Below are 17,676 nucleotides of genomic sequence, written 5' to 3' on the forward strand. Positions count from 1 at the left end.
CCCCCTGAACTTTTCTCGATTGCTTTTTTATCAGGTTTACAAATCAAATCAAATAGGTATATTGCAGAGCTCTGTGATACCATTTTCTGAGCTTATAGTACAATGTATTGAATTATGCCACTCCAGCCTTTCTTTTGCTCTTCTCTCCAGATTGAGAGAGAGGGACTGTGGACCCTGTAAATTCGCTTGGTGCCCAGCATTACTGGCTAAATCAAGACCACTATTCAGGCTGTAAGAAGAGACAGAGCAAGTGTTCGTTACACAAATCAATTTGGTCCAAAGTACATCGCAGTGGGTACTCAACCATCGCTCACATAATATTGTCAACTTAATCAAATAATGCCTCGAAGACACTCACAAGCTTTTCTCTCTGAGAAATAACTTGATTGGTGGAGGAGGAAGAAGCAGCTGGCTATTCAAAAGGACACTTTTTATTTATCACTGTAAAGCACTTTGGGCATGGAGGGGAGGAAGCCCGCAGGATAGGGGATATGCTGGATATTCATTAGGCTGTACGGGGGGCGGGGGGAAGTTGTGCTCATTAGCATCCTGGCTTGGGTGCTGTGTTTTGACACCCTCATGGCAGAATTGGGGATGCTCATGGAGACAAAAGAAGCTGGGCCCCAAGAGGTGTTCTGGAATGACACAATAAATATTTGCTGGCACAGTAAAGGGCTTCAAAAATGATTCAGTGTAGTGTTTGTCTTTGGGATGTTCATGTTCTAGTAGCACAGACAGGTAAGTAATCTGATAGTAAGAAACATACATGGTTGATAAGAGCTCACCAGAGGGGAGCACAGGACTCTAGGGGCTCGGAGGAGGCATCTGAAGCCACCTGGTTTGGTTTGATTTTGGCCAACTGGTTGAGATAGAGCCCTGTTCGCAGAGCTCATCACTCTGGTTCCAGCCCAGACAGAGAGCTCAGGCAGTTAGACCTCCAGCGAATATTCACTCCTCTATGCAAGTGCTTAGCAGTTGCCCTCTAGGGCTGGGCTATCCTTAGACTTTCCATAACACCTTCCCCTTGGCCTTGACAAGCCATTGGGGTCTGGAATATGGAGTCCAGCAAATGGAGTTAGATATCTTAGGTTCCATCTTGGCTCTGCCATCTCCTAGCTGTGTAATTTTGGACAGGTAACTTAACCTCTCTGAGCTTCAGTTTTTCAAACTGTTATGGTGATCAGTGGGATAAGGTATGAAAAATGCCTAGCAAGATACCAGGGTCACAGTAGGACCTCAGCACAGTTTTATATTTAGTACCCATCCCATTACCCGACCCATTAGCTGATTCCACACTAGGCTCATAAGCAATCAGGCATTGGTAGTATTCAGCATCAGATGTCTCAACTCAGGGGAGAGTGGAATGCCCTCGCACAGCACTGGTCCTTATCCAGGGATCCGTGGATATCTGTGCACCCTTCAGGGAGTCTGTGAACTCTGTATTCAGGGATTAGGATATTAATATTTCGAAGGGGGCATTATTCTGCCAGCTGGAGGTATCTGTTGAGCCATGGCTGGTATGACTGAGGAACTGAATTTTTAATTAGACTCAACTGTAATGAAAATTTAGACACTGACACTTGATTCCATTATTAAAAGCCTTTTAGGTGTGTTTTGAAAATCTTGGCTATTCAACTGCCAATTTTTCCAAGTCTAAATATAGATGAGGTATTTCTAACGAAAATGCAGTGTCCATATTGAGATGATGAGCTGTAGTACAAATTATTTGAACATCTCAGAGACTCAGAAAAACAAGAATGTAAAATATCATTTACATTAATTACACGCTGAAATAATAGTTTTGGTAAATTTGATTAAGATAAATATATCCTTAAAGTTAATTCCACATATTTCTTTTTACTGTTTAGACACGTGGCTTCTAGAAACTTTAAGATTTTGTATGTGACTCCTATTTTATTTTGTTGAATGGCTGCTCTAAAGTGTGTGATCACTGTCCCTGAACCGTATCTAGTCTTATGTGATGAGTGCATGAGTTTTTAATTTCCATTGTGCAGGGGAAGAAAATAATTTTCTTTGTATTCTTCTAGGTTCTTGGCTGAAACACCCTGTAATAAAAGAGACAAACAGGAATTTAATAACATGTCTACCTTCTGTAGACAGGGTACCTACCCAAGAAAACCAAGTAACTCCCTGGCATGGCCCAAGCCACCAGCTTAAACATCATCTCCAGCTGAAGACAAAAGATGTTAGGAGGCCAGGGGAGCCAGCAATGGGGAGGTTATTAGGAAAAGCACGGTAAATAAGGGTGAGGTGGTTATGCAGATTTAGGTCCTTGACTCATCCTTTGAAGAGAGTTTCTAGAGATTTACTTTCTCTTCCTGGTGCCTCCTGAGAGGAAGACACCCCTATAAATGGAGAATTTCCTTATAAATGTGAATGTCTCTTACAAAAGGGTATTTTCTACTGTTTTTGGAGCTTCTCCTGTGTCTGCTGTTTCTCAAAAATAATTGTCCCGAAATAACCCTTGTGCCAAAGAGGCGTATTTTGGGGTGGCAAAATATAATTCGGTACAGTTCTTGTTTTATTAGGGTTAACGACCCTACTACAGGCACTCAGCACTGTGCTTCAAAGTCTCTGATTTCTCTCCGAGTTCTGATTTCTGCTGACAGCTTCACCACATCTTACTCATCCGCCCTTGTGATGGTCACCTATGTTGCCTCCAGCAACCTGAGACCACAGACACCTTGGTGATGGAACCTTTTATCCTTACTTGAATCTGAGGAGACAGGCTCAGAAGGGTTTAAGGAGCTCGGCTCCTATGTGACAGAACTGGAGTTTAGCTCGGGGATGCCCAGCTACAAATGTCCTTGGCCTGCGTTACCACTAGGTACCTGGTCACCCCCTGGAGATAGCACACAGGTGAGCTCAGCAGTGCCTCATGGGCTCAGAGCTGAGCCCGCGGGGCGGGGCCAGAATCTGAAAGGCACATACAAAAACTATGCGGATTCTCTCCAACAGTCATCCCCGGATTGGTCGATATCAAAATCCAATTTCACCAGGATTAGCCTTGGGTTGCTCAGAGCTATTCATTGAATTAGGAACGATTATAGCAGAGGGAGCCCCGCGGTTCTTTATTAAGGTCTTTGCGGAAGCACTAAGTGATCTTCGGGAGATTAAAGTGCTGGTGGTGTTTTCTTAACATTTATAACCTGCGCCGATATCTGGGGAGTTTGTTTATTAGGAAAAATTCTGCGGCACACATCCTGACTCCTAATAGGGCTCTCCAACTGGGCCAGACTAGAAGCTGGATTTTGCCATCCTAATGAGCTTATTTTCGAACCTCTGCCAACTGCTGCCTGGAAACACACCTCTTAGGGTTAATGGACTTTCCACTCGTGTAGGGTCCTGCAGCCTCCCCTGCGTGATGGGGCCTCTGCATCTCAGGGTCGTCCGTACCCACACGCCCGAGGAAAGAACAAACCCCGATGGTTTTAACACTGTTAATAATAGTAATGATACGCATTCCCTGTTTGTTCATGGGACTTAACCGTTTGCAAGACTTGGATTACATTATCCCAGTCTGAAGGGCCCAGGACAGATGTGCATTTATGATTTTATGCATCCGCAACTAAGAGTGAAAGACGTGAAGTTAGCATTTGTGCCGCTCGCTGATACCAAAGCCAGACCTGTTCATTGACGCCACAGGCCCTTGCTGAGAACTTTCCATGTGCTCCAGATCAGCGGTTTCAGTCAGTACAGTTCCGCCCCCCACAGGGAGCACCTGAACCCCTGAAGATAGTTCCGGCTGTCCCACTGTCATCTAGAGGATGGAGGCCAGGGATGCTGCTGAACGAACATCTTATGGTGCACAGGACAGCCCCAGGTCAAAGAGCTAAGCAGCCCCCACATCAACATTTCTGGTAGAGAGACTGCTCTAGGTGTAGGGCAGAACAGTGAATGGAAACTCCCCAGTCTCTGTTCTCGTGGACTTTGCGTTCTGGTGGAGAAGACAGGCACAGCAGAAAATAACAGAAGCACATAACCTAAAAGGAAGAAGGGATACATACTTTGGTAACGGGCAGGTGAAGATTTCTCAGATGGGTCATGTCTGGGCAGACAGCCAATGGGCAAGAGGGGGCAAGCCGGCCACATAGGCATCTGGGGAGAGAGTTCTCCAGGCAGAGGAATAACCGGTGTGAAGCCTGAGGAGGGAGCTTGCCGAGTGGGTGGAAGGAGGAACAAGGTGGCCAGTGAGCAAGGACTGGGGAGCCTCAAGAAGCAAGGGGGTCGGGGCGCCTGGGTGGCTCAGTCGGTTAAGCGTCCGACTTCGGCTCAGGTCACGATCTCGCGGTCCGTGAGTTCAAGCCCCGCGTCAGGCTCTGGGCTGATGGCTTGGAGCCTGGAGCCTGCTTCCAATTCTGTGTCTACCTCTCTCTCTGCCCCTCCCCCGTTCATGCTCTGTCTCTCTCTGTCTCAAAAATAAATAAACATTAAAAAAATTTTTTTTTAAAAAAGAAGCAAGGGGGTCAGGGCCAGGCCATACTGAATACCACAGCCCAGAATGAGGGCCTGGGCTAGAGGGTTCAGAGAGGGCAAGTGCCCTGGCCGTTCTCCTTCTGCCTCGAACATCCTTTGTTTTCTCAAATTCCTCTCATCTCTGAGCGAGCAGATCAGCAGTAATTTGCTTGGTCTTTATGTTCTATCTTCTGATCTCCGAAACATGGTTATGAGGTATCTTTCCAGTTCAGCTGCGTCCCACTTAGAGCCAAAATGGTACTTAGGAAAAAAAATCAGGGATAAATCAAGAGTTCTTCTTCGAGCAATTAATTCCAAGGAAGCCTTGCCAGGCACCAGCCTCGGGGGATGTAGCTCCCTAGCAGGGAGCCCCTGACTTTGGGGAATACACGTTCTAGATGTGCAGTTCCCTGCGCAACCTTCTTAGAATTTCTACGTTATTTTATTTTTGTCGGTAGAAGTTTCACTCTGGGCGTTCGCCGTAAGCTTCACCAACCTTCTCAGGAGTTCCGTGACCGCTTTAGCCATCTGTGTGAGGTACAGCTCTAGGCTCAGGGAACTGGCAGGCCTGTCCTTGCTTTTGGAGTATCGGCTGCCTCTCGGAAGGCTGGTGGAGCATGTCTCAGTCCTGCTGAAGGGCATCAGTACCTCCAGGCCTAGGGATGGAATGGTGGCCAGGGCGCCCAGGCTGGCAAAGGTAAGATTGCAGTCTCCTCTATTTCGGGAACTCATTAAAGTTCCCAGGGCGACAGATGGGAACCTGGGACAGCTCAGGCAGAGACATTCTCTATTCTTATGGACCTAGTGTGGGGCCAACCCTTTGGAGAACCTCAGGCCACCTTAAGTGGTAGCAAATGAATCTCCTCCTTGACTACAGCTACCCATCCTACATGTGCTTCCAGTTTGTTTTCTTGTTTAATAAAGGGTTGTAGTGGGTTGAGTGTGGCCTTCAAAAGATATGTCCTTGTCCTGACCCTTGTGAACCCATGAACGTGGCCTTATTTGGACAAAGGGTCCTTGCAGATGTAATTAAGTTAAGGATCCCAAGCCAAGATCTAGGGTGAGCCTTAAACCCAGTGCCTAATGTCCTTATAGAGAACAAAAAGGCAGACAGAGATGTGAGTCTCAGACACACAGAGGGAAGAAGGCCGTATGAACACAGAGACAGACTGGGGAAAGGCAACTCCAAGCCAAGAGGCCACCAGAAGCTGGAAGAGGTAGAGATGGGCCTTCCCACAGAGCCTCCCGAGGGAGTGTGGTCCTGAGAGCACCCTCACTGTAGATGTCTGGCCCCTACAACCGTGAGGGAGTACATTGCTGTTGCTTTCAGCCACCACATTTGTGGTAATTTCTTAGGAGACTACAACGACCTCAAACTCAGGCTTGTCCTGAGTATGTTTTCCCTGAAAGTTCCCAGGAGAAAGGAAGGGGAAGGCCCTCATCCTGACCTACTCATCATGAGAGTCGGTGAGGACCACTCTGCAAGGCCTCACCCCCACCGTGCCCCGGGCTCCGGAGTAGCTATTTTGCACAGCCCCGGTCTCATTTGGTCCACTTGTGTTACGTCCCAACGTGTAAGCAGGCGTGCTTGAGCTCACAGATCTGTTTTTCTTTCTCGGCCTCTGGATCCTGACGTCATCCTCTTCCCTCTCCTCTCCATCCACCCACGATCTCTGAAACACTGTTGGTTTATTTTCCATTTTACATGTTATCTTTAAAATTTACCGTTAATACACAGGTATCCCGACATAACAATTGATGAGCATTTGTATACATGCCCACACTACAAAATGATTAATTGAGCGTTGTATGTTTTTTATCAAAGGGAACAACGCAAAGATTTCTCCAAAGTCCTGTTTGACTAAAGATGATTAATTTTAATTTTCACATGAGCGGCATAATGCTATTAATCATTTAATATGTTTAATCATAATCTCTGTAATTCCTAATTAGGTTTATTAAGCTGAAACATCCAGCCGTTCTGTACAAATCCGAATCTAAGTTTCTTTCTTGGGATGAGAAGGAATTTGTTTTAATTTGCATTTGAACAGCAACTTCTTTCCAGAGGAAAGAAGCTAGAGCTGCAGGTTCAGGGTCTCAGCAGCTGCTTGTGCTGACAGAGCTTCTTAGGTTAGAGTACTAAGACCCCAACCATGTGGTTCAAGGACATGTCGCTGGCTTTGTCGTGTAACCAAACCTCCTATTACCAGCAGAGAAAACATTCCTGCTCTGTTTGGTCCTCGCTGTTATAAGACTGCGTTTTGATTCACTTGAAGGTGCCAAGCAGACTGTTTGCTCCTTCACTCGTTACTTTATTGATACACTTGTAATCCCTTCCGCTGTTCAGTCAGTGATTCAGCCAGCCATTCAACCTGCGTGTATCTTTTGTCGGCCATAGCTCAGCTCTGGCGTCCTGTGCTGATCACATCATGCCCCACGACGATCATAGGTGGCTCGTCACAGTTTTTATGATGAAATATATACTCTTGCTCTACGCATAGGGCCATTTGTAACCCAACCGCCACTACCCCCACAGTGTACCGTTCTGTCCTTCCTTCACATGACCTGCACTGACCAGTGATCACATGTGGAAGCCCCCTGAATCCAGAACATGATTTCACCTTTGCGTCTTTGCATGTGCTTTGCACACTGCGGGTACAGCATCCGCCCCCTTCATCTGTTCTGTTAGACACCTCCCACTCAAAACATAACCCCCCAGAACTGGCAAGCCTCTTAAGGCATCCAGCCCTGCAGCGTGTCCCTGATTGACGTTTACGCAGCCCTCTATGATTCCCTGTGATCCCAGCCTTGCAACTGTCTTTTTCTACCCTCTTTCTCTTCCTCTGAACTGGAAACTGAATGTGTTTGGAGGCCTGACTTATATATCCAGTGTCTAGTAGTTGCTCAGTAAAAATATGTATAAGGAGCCATGAGAACCTTTCCTTTACCTGAGAGAGGGTTTTTCACTCCTCATTCTGACATTTAAAAAAAAATCTCCATAACTCTAAAATATTCATTGCTTTCCATTTACTGACCGTATGCCATGTGACAAGAACTCTGCCAAGTTGGCATATGTGATTGCAGTCAGTCCCTGCAGAGCCTTAGAAGGTGTGCATTATTATTATTACTCGTTTTCCAGGTTAGAGGACTATCACCATACTCCTGCCTATTCACTCCAACAGCATAGACAGAATGGCCAAGTGCATTGTTGTTGTTGACATGACATAGCACCTCAAGGTTGAAGAAGGTCATCCAGGGGGGCCTTAGATACCAAACCAGCTTGGAACAGTCTTCTGCCAGCCCCTGGGAAGGTCTTGCTTTCAGAATGCAATTCAGGGGGCGCCCAGGCGGCTCAGTGGATTAAGCATCCGACTCTTGATTTCGGCTCAGGTCACGATCTCACAGTCATGGCATCAGCCCTGAGTTGGGCTCCACTTTGGGAGTGGAGCCTGCTTGGGATTCTCTCTTCCTCCCCTTCTGCCCCTCTCCCCGCTAAAAATATAGTAATAAAAGTTTTTTTAACAGCATCAGAATGCCATTCAGGATGTATCAGTAAGGAGAATGGAAATGAAGTCTGCCAATAAACACACGTACTGACGAGACAGTCACAAATTATGCCCATGTTATTTTGATATATATATAATATCTATTATATTATATAATATGTATATAATATATATAATATATATAATATATATATGGCTGCATTCATATATTATATATATTATATATATTCATATATAATATATATTATATTATATATATTTTAATATATATTATATATATTTTGATAAATATATATCAAAATGTATATATGGCATATATAAAACACTTATGTATATAAAATAAACATACATATTTTTTAATATATAAAAATACATATTTCTCGTTGTGAAATTGTTTCCTTCTCTGTGTCTTTATTATTTTACACCTGGCTGCTTGCATTGATAGTTTCGTCCCAGTTAATATGCTTCTAAACTGTTTATAAGTAGGTGAGGCTGGTTCCTTGCTCATCAATTTGATGGGCTTCCACATAGGTTTTCCATCATGGTTTTGGAGAAGCAACTGACTGATGTGAATGGCATCCACTGCCACCCAGAGGCAAGAGATGCTAATTGCAGAGAAAGTTTCTAGAAGCATCTCTAGAACCAAGAGGACCCGTACCCGTCATGACTATCAGGATACCAAATGTTCCCGTGACTTTTCTCCTGGTTCCTGCCCATATCCAGGTGCCGATGTAATATCATGTTGTCCAGACTCATTTTGGCAAGAACGGGAAGCAGAGTAACGAGTTATGCTAATAATGTAACCTTATCTACACCAACATGGTCCACAGAATGTCTTGCTGTGCTGGAGATGCTTTAAACCTGCACCGTCTGACATGGAAACCACTAGCCCCAGGTGGCTATCGAGTACTTGAAATGTGGCTAGTGTCAAGGAAAAGCTGCATTTTACATTTTATTTAATCTTAATTCATTCAGATTTAACCAGCCACACGGGGTCAGCTGTAACGGACACGATAGAACTGCACAATCAAAAAACGAGAAGTTCAAGCCTTAATAATAAATTAAGTCAATCAGATGCTTACTTAGACTGCAGAGCACCAAACAACCTTTTCAAATGTTTTATTACATTTGCAAATATTTTATCTTCACACTCTCAACAATTAGGTAGGCGATGTTTTAAGATTTTGGACACCTTTGATTAAGGGATACCCTCTCCTAGCTTCAGTGATGAGGTTTTCTCTGCCTAATTATTAAAACTCCCCCAATACCTCCACACCAACCACCCATCCCCTTGCTTTATTTTTCTTCCTGGCGCTCTCTTTCTACCAGCTGCATATTTCGTTGTTAATGAGCTCATTGCCTTTCCTGCCCCCCACCCCCACCATAAGAATTGCGCTCCACGAGGGCAGGGAGTTTTGTCCGCTTTTCTTGCTACTGAATCCCAGATCCACATTACGCTCTCAGGGGGTATTCAGAAATGTTGAATGAATGAATGACCCAGCACTTCTTTCCTTGTCCTTGTTCCTCTGTTCCAGCATTTTCCGACCATTTAGGGGAAGCAAAAGCAGTTTGGAAACAGCACGTAGGTCCACTCAGAGCCTCTTTACTCTTGTCCTTTTAGCAGACAGATGACGCAGCACCGACGGATGGCCAGCCCCAGACACAACCTTCTGAAAACTCAGAAAACAAGTCCCAGCCCAAACGGCTGCATGTCTCCAACATCCCCTTCCGGTTCCGAGATCCGGACCTCCGACAAATGTTTGGCGTAAGTAGTGCGTTTCTCCTCTGCAGTGCCTGCTCTGGGGTCCCCAGAGCCCTCTCTTCATGTAAGTTCTGAAGGTGAGATGTGGACATAGGGGAAAAGAAAGGCATTTTGGATCCTAGTCTGTAGCTGTATTTTGGCCAGAATCTCTTCACGATTTCAGCATCCATTTTGTATGTGTTCACCGTGTTCCCACTTGGCCAAATGCTGCTCTTCTAATTAGGAACGGGAAAGTCAGAAGGAAAATGAGCTCCCAGATAAAATAGCATTGAAAGAATCTCACTGATGGTCCCAAATCAAGTGGCCCGGGACCCTACATCACGGCTGAAATAAACATTTTGTGTCTTTTTGCTTCTTCTATTGTAGTTGCCAAGTTATCACGACATTTTCCTGCATATACCTCACTCTTTCCCAGGCACTGTGCATTTGGATTTCAGATGCAGCTTTAGAGAATAATTAGTTCTGCCTAAAACTTCATTAAAAAGCAAAACCAAAAAAAAAAAAAAAAAAAAGCTAAAGACATCTAAATCTGACTTGCATCCCACCATATACATTCTCCTGGAGTTGGTGGTGAGGATTCATAGGTTTTTACTGCGACGTTACCCCCACAGAGGTGCCTTTCCAAGGCACCATGATGGAAATGCAGAGCAGGGCGGAAGCCACGACCAACCTAGAGAAAATAAATGATAGGGTTGCTTCCTTGTAGGACGCCATGACTCTGATTCTTTTCCTGGACGAAATGGTGCGGTGTTCACCTTGAGAAGGAATGAGTTAGCCGTGTCTTTGGGCTCAGTTCCACCAAAGGATAAAATTCTGACAGGGCTTAGATATCCTTCGTTTGTTGTTGTCGTTGTTGTTGTTATTGTTTTTGCAAACGTACTCAGCCTGTTTGTTCATGACATCCATCCCAGTATTGATGGGAGGTATCTGTGGATTCCATGAACAGAACCACAGCCTTAGCATTTGACTTAGAGGAAAGGTTGGCTGCTTGGAGTTTCTTCTTCTAAGAGTCTGTGGATGGATGCAAATGTTACAGAAGGAATAAGAAGAAGCCAAACTTTAATGCCTAACCCCGGGCAGAGTAGACCTCACCTCCCCCCCTCATGTAAAGGGGAGCGCTGGCTCATCACTCTGCGACTGTGGGGTTAGCTTGCTTGCACCTTTTATTTCTTTAACATGCGTGATGTTTATCAAGTATGCATCTGACACAAAGACAGAGCAAGCGTCCTCATATTCAGATACCCAGACTTGATTCCTGACATTTCAGAGGAAAAGGTCAGCTTCTGCACTTTTATCTTCCTCGTTTGGTAATAACCTTGAGTTGAGCCCTCTAACTCTTGCCGAGTAGAGATACCCTCGGGCACTCTCAGGTCAAAGATGACTTTGAAAAGTGCAGAGCATTCAAAGTGAAAGTGGAGGTTAAGTGTGTGTAAAGCAGTGAGACCAGGTTTGAATGATGGCAGCCAGAGGAATTAGATTCCTTTTGCCACGTCAGGTTAGAAAGTCTTGCTCTGTGGTCCATCTTCCCTCGTCAGGTGTCACTGGGATGTTGGCTTTGAATCTGGCCCTCTTAATGACCATCCTGGTGGTCTTTCAGAGTGTCACTCACTGCAGCGGCCCCCCTGCGGGTGCACTTCCCTCCCTGGTCTTCTCTGTTATCTTAAAAGTCACCACACAGCCAAGTCAGAGACGTATTGGAAAAATCCATAGCTGGAACTCCCGAAGAAGGCATCCTGCTTGCACGGATATCTGAGCCTCTGTGTCTTCACGGGGCCAGGGCAAGCGGTGCAGGGCTGAGTCCTGCCAAAGACCGAACACACTACGGGTTGTCAAACTAGGATCACGATCTACTGGTTTCAGAGCCAGTGTTTGTAAAAATGAAACATTTTAAGCAACTGACAAGACGTCGTTGACTTGACAAGATGATAGATACGCTTAGTATCAATTAAGAAAATGCAGCATGCCTTCAGTAATATTGAAATTAATTTTGCTCATCACAAACAGCATCTGTGCTCATTTGAAAAGTACGCAAGATTTTTTTTTTTTTAGGAGTTTCAGCTATAAAAATGTTCAGGCACATACGGATTCCTGGATTCTTTGTAATAATGCTGAGGCCTCTTTGGTTTACAACCTCTGTTCTGAAGAATGGAACTTCAAAGCTAAAAATCTGTTGTTCCCAGCCAAGCATTGGTGGTGGCAAGCCCATTCTGGTTATACGACAAGCTTGGTGGCTTGAGTCACATTGAAAGGCATCTGTACACATTCTGATTGGCTCCCCACATTCCACTTGAGAGAATTAAGTGTGGTTTCTTTGCGGCCATAGTTACTGTAAGATACCACATTTTGATTCCCCTCAGATCTTTTCCAAGTCAGCTGGACATGAGATCTCTTTTTGCCTTTTATTGCTCTATTCTCCCTTTGTCCCTTCACTTTAACAGGAGCTAGAATGGCGGTGATTGCAGAGAAAAACCCTCTCCAAGATTTTTGGGCTTTTCTCCTTTGTCTCTTTTGTTAAATGCGGCCATGGGGATTTGAAACTGAAACCAAAACAAGACAAAAGAGGAAGTTCTCTTCTCAAACTGCCTAAAACCTGGCCGTGTTCATAAACAACTTTTGCGACCATTAGTAATTCAGCCGTGAAGTTTGCAACTTCTGCAGGCCTGATGGTCGCTGCAAGAGCCTCACATTTTGTTTTTAATTTGTGGCTTCAGGGCCTGTTCATTACGATTCTGGTTACCTTTTTCCCACCATGTACTCGGTACTTGATATTCTTTATTTCCTCCTCCTTTGGATGAATTTATTCTAGTGTTTGGCATTAAATCTTCTAAGTTCAGGCTTGCTTGCTTGCCTTCATTCTTCCTTTCTTTCTTTCTTTCTTTCTTTCTTTCTTTCTTTGTTTCTTTCTTTCTTTCTTTCTTTCTTTCTTTCCTGCTTTTCTTTTTTCTTTTCTTTACTTTTCCTTTCCTTTCCTTTCCTTTCCTTTCCTTTCCTTTCCTTTCTTTTCTTTCTTTCATAGAACAGTCTTTGGTCAAGAAGTTATGGCCACAGTGGAGCCAGAGTCTTTTTAAAACACCAGTTGGGGCCGAAAGGAACAGATCAGGGGCATTGGTTCTGGGTGTTTCACTGTAAGAAATATTGCTTCTGGCCTGGCTACTTCAGTCTTGAGCTCTGTCCTTATTTCAGGAAGCACTCGTGAGAGTGCCTTTTCTTTATGTTTGAAATCTTGATGATCCCATGAAAGAAATGTGTGAATTTCCTCCAAATTGATTGTAATGGCTTGCTCTTGAGCAGAATGATTCTTTACCTTACCTTTAGAAGTGTACATGTACCTAGGTGAGTGAGAGAGGTGGTTATGATATACCCAGACCACTGACAGGACACATTGTATCACAGGACTGTTTTCAGAAATAACTACTCATGGAGTATAGGATTCAAATGTGCACAATACCCTTGTTTATAGCACAGCCTTGCTTCTGTTATCAAAATACAAACCCTCTAGGAATGATGCATGATCTAGTGAAATCACTCATAATTGTCACCCAGAAACAGACCACATGACTTTCAGAACATGCAAAAGAAGCTTTAATGATCACTTCTTTGTAATAAAACAGAGATGCCTGCCCCTTTAGTGTTACTGGCAAAGTTCCATGCACCGTGCTGTTAGAAGCAATGAAGCCTTTATTTTTTTATTTTTTTATTTTTTTTGGACCTGGCCTGGTGCCTCCTAACTTCTGCATTCCAGACATGAAGCCAACCCAAAGAAAACTGAGACGGTGCCTTTTCTTAGCCTCCATGTACACTCTTTGAGCTAACCTTTACTTTCATGTTTTATGCTATAACCGTTGAACATCGTTCACAGTTTTTCAGGGAAGTATTATTTGATCTGAGACTGTCTGAAAATGCCTGGTACGTACCTGCTCCAGCGCATGCCTGTAAGCTTCTGGATTTTGTTCTTGATACAGCTATTGAGACCCCTTGCGTGGATTTGGAGTTGTCGTGGAACGCGGCGAACCATGGGTGTTGAGCAGACAAATGCGAGTTAATGTCTGCGAGCGAGCTGTGTCTGTTTAAACTGAACGTGTGCCAGCTGTGTTTACATCATTAGTACCAAACTTCCCAATTAAACTGTTGATACTATAAATACAGTATGCAACTGTCTTCAAAATGGGGCTTACACCAGTATTCTTCTTGCCCGTTTGCTTCGCTTGCTTCGCTGGCTCTGAGAATCACCCACCCAGTGGCAACTGCCAAAGAGGCAAACATCTGAGACCATTTCAGGGCATATGGTGTCATTGTTTCATTTAGGGAATGACACATGCTAGGATTACTTCTTGATTGGTTGGTTCTGTTTCAACCAGATCTTATTTTAAAGGGAGTGTTTTCATGTTGACTGCTTAGAGAATGTTCCGTAGATGACATTTGCTTCATGGTTTTGGAAGGAATCCTTTTCAAGCTTCCCTGCTCATAAATATGTGTGCTTTCATGCTCTTAGGCCTGAAATAAATATGATAGCATCTGTGTGGACTGAATATTCTGAGGAGGTTATATCAAAATCACTGCTTCTGAGGAGTTCACAAACGGGGGGAGTTTTTACCATGAAAGTCAGCTCCCCTTTCAATGGCAAATCCTGCCATTTCCCAAACCTGAAAGTTTTCTTCTTCTATTTTTAACAACTTTCTCTGCCCAAATCTAGGGCACAGAAAATGCTCCACAGAAGAACATTCTCTTGACCAAAAGGAAATTAGAGTGCCCATCAATTGCAGGGTGAGCTACCTATGAGTTTCTTGGTATTTCCATCTCTCCTGCTGGCACTGTAGTCCTCCCCTGTCCTCTCCCAGCCCAACTGCTTCTTTGTTTCTTCCTAGCCTTCTACTTCTCCCGGAGGAAGAGAAACATGTCCGCTCTACAAGACGAATTCAACGGGCAGTCCCCTGACCGCCTCTGTATCCTGGGGGATGGGCATATTTTCCATGACATAGCTTTGGATTCCCTTTTTCTCATCAAACTACTTTTGTTTCAAGGTTTTGAGCTCTTTCTCTTCAACTGGAGTGTGCATAGTTTTTTTTTTTTCTGCCTTTCCAGGGGAGGTAGATTTATTTGTATGTTCCAGAGGATAGCCTCTGTATGTTTCAAATAATTTTGTTCTCAAATCTTAGTTGCACCCTCTTCACACTTATTCTCAGGGCCCCCTGGTATCCTGTGTATAGTGGCCAGGGGAGCTGTCTTCTCTTCTCTGTCTTCTTATCTTTGGTTCTTTTTCTTTCCCTCCCAGCCACTCTGTCCTCTGCAACATGGAGGCTGCTTAATGCTTTCTACCCTGGGGAAAAAGACAGAATGCAGAATCTCTTAGGGCAACAAAGGACGCAGTAAAAATCCAGGCTGCAAAAGCAAATGGAATAATACAAAAGCTCAAAATAAAAGAAAAAAAGATGGACATATTACTTCGTGTGGTTCCATTTATTTTTTTAATCACTAAAAGGAGCACTCGCCCTAATTCTGCATCAGGGTAAATTTCCCATCATACTTTTCCTGGGCCATGCCGCATACTTTCACAACAACCCCCTCCCACCTGCACACTCAAAAAAGTTAAATAAATAAATACCCACTGTACTTCATGCAAGCTAAGAAAAAGGAAGAGACTCCAATGTCAAGGGGAAAAGATTTTGGACTATCAGATGCTTCTGATTCCAAGTCCATGTTCCCTTTTTGTAAAAGTATGAATCACAAATTGTTTGACGTGCACGTCTCCCTAGGACTATGAGATTTAGCAAATAAAGACAAACATAAGATAACAATAGTTGAATTTGAATTGTAGATAACATATTTTATTAAGTATAGGTATGTCTTAAATATTGCAGGGATTGTAATTATCCTGAAAAATTTGAAATTTAAATTTAACTACGCATCCGTGAGTTATTTGGCTGCCCTATTTGTAATCTGAAACCATGTTTCTGGCCTAAATATGTCAAGTTGCTTTCACCCCTTATAGAGTCTATTCATGCTAATTGTCTAAAATCTATTTGTTTGTTTAACAAAATGGGGAATCATTTTGAGAGAAGTACATTTCAGCCTGAGGGCTAATCACAGCTACGCTGGTGTCTTGATTATGATGGATATCCTCCTGGAGGATCTTGCTTTTATCTCTTTGGACTTGACTTCTCTTCCATGGCCTCACTGTTCCTCTAGCTTATGCTGGGGCCAAGGGCCGTAATCCTCATCATCAGATTCTACCTGGACATTTTATTATGAAAACCACACCTCTCCCAGGAGGTTTCTCCCAGTAGCTAGTGGAGTAGAGTAGCATAGGAGGATCAGTTTACACACCAACCAGTTTTCATCTTCGGTGCTCAGTGCCTGGGAAAGTTATTGCACACACATAAAAAAAGGAAAATGGAACCAGCCACTTGACTATACATTTTGCCCCAGGCCAGTGCTATACCTTCTCACATGGTGGGGTATCCAGCAAGATGGAAATCTGTGTGTGGTTCCACTGTCTCTTGGTTCAAGCACTTCTCTAAGGATAAAACAACTTAAAATGCCTATCCTTGATAATAAAAGAGGAAAAAAAACCTCTGACTTGGGGTACAATTACCAATGTGCATAATATGATTTATTCCATTTCTCTTGCTTATAAAACATTTCTATTTCTTTGCAGCAATTTGGTAAAATCTTAGATGTTGAAATTATTTTTAATGAGCGAGGCTCAAAGGTAAGCAATTTAATTTACTTCAGGACTGTTTAGCTTATTTTTAAACGTTTGCTATGCATAATGGAAAACAACTGCACTGTTTTAATTAGCACATTGTGAAAATACACTTTAGTGGGAATTCCTTTAGAGACCTCCTCCAGTTTCCAAAATGGTGGGAAATACATTGGGTTTAGTGTAAATGTATAAGGGGGGGGTAATTTAAAATTGCTGTTTTATACCTATCTATTTATCTATTTATATATATATTTATATATATATCAAGTTTCCAGAGGAAAATTACCCATGCTTAAAAAATAATGTTGTTGCTACATTTTTGTTTTTCAGTGATAATTATGTTCTTTATATTAAAAAGTGAGTTGATAGTCTCATGCGCAGGTAAATATGTGATTATTCTGTATTAATAAAGTGCAGTTATTTTCCTGGGTTGTAGGGGAGAAAATTTCACATACACCAACCTTTTGAATGTAATTGTTTTCCTTAGTATATTCACCACTCCACATTTTGCAATTTGCCATTGCTTTGAATTTTTTCCCCTATAGGAGACCAATTTTAAAGTAGCTTTTCCTAGAGGTAAGAGTGTTAGTAAAAGTCGAGGGTTATATGGAAAGGCCCCTTCAACATGGAAATACATTAGGTTGGGGGGGAAAGGCCCATGTCTTTCAATGTATCCCCTGTATCATTCAGTGGTCATCAAAATGCAATCCCCACAGGAGCAGCAGGACTTAGGAACTTACTTAGAAATGCAAATTCTCAGGGTCCAACCCAGCCCTAATCAGATACTCAAAATTGGAGCCCAGCAATCTGTGTTTTACGAGACCTTCCAGGCCTGTTGTTAAAGTTCTAAATCCCTGATGCCAGTCCCCAAGCTGTCCAGAATTCTAAGCTCCCTTCTTACATCTTCAGACTGTGAAAGTGGATATTGGGACAAATCGCTTGCCAGATACAGAGATACTGTATGCCCTATAACTTTCCTTATACAGGCAACTTGGGACAAGGCAGTATCCAGGAGGGTTAAGAGAAGAACTGTTTTTTTCCAAGGGGGACAGTGCCAACTCTCTTGGGCATAGCATACCTCCTTCCATGAAGCAAACATTTGAATATATTATTCCCTGGGCAGTCTGCACACTTACCCTCCTGAATGGGATGCTGCAGATTGCCGTGAGGGAAGAAAATCCAGTATTCTCCTCTCCATAGCCAAAATGATGTTGCAATATGCCAGATGA

The 17,676-nt window shown here is 43.5% G+C and overlaps 1 protein-coding gene across 1 annotated transcript in view; it reads left to right on the plus strand.

Moving 5' to 3' along the window:
- Positions 1 to 17,676, plus strand: part of RBFOX1 (RNA binding fox-1 homolog 1) — a 550,474-nt gene that overhangs the window by 450,736 nt on the left and 82,062 nt on the right. The window contains exons 3-4 of the mRNA XM_049639355.1: positions 9,604 to 9,747; positions 16,400 to 16,453. Of these exons, the coding sequence (XP_049495312.1) occupies positions 9,604 to 9,747; positions 16,400 to 16,453 (198 nt within the window). The remainder of the gene's footprint in view (positions 1 to 9,603; positions 9,748 to 16,399; positions 16,454 to 17,676) is intronic.

This window comes from Panthera uncia, chromosome E3, assembly GCF_023721935.1.
Source record: "Panthera uncia isolate 11264 chromosome E3, Puncia_PCG_1.0, whole genome shotgun sequence".
Classification (NCBI taxonomy): domain Eukaryota; kingdom Metazoa; phylum Chordata; class Mammalia; order Carnivora; family Felidae; genus Panthera; species Panthera uncia.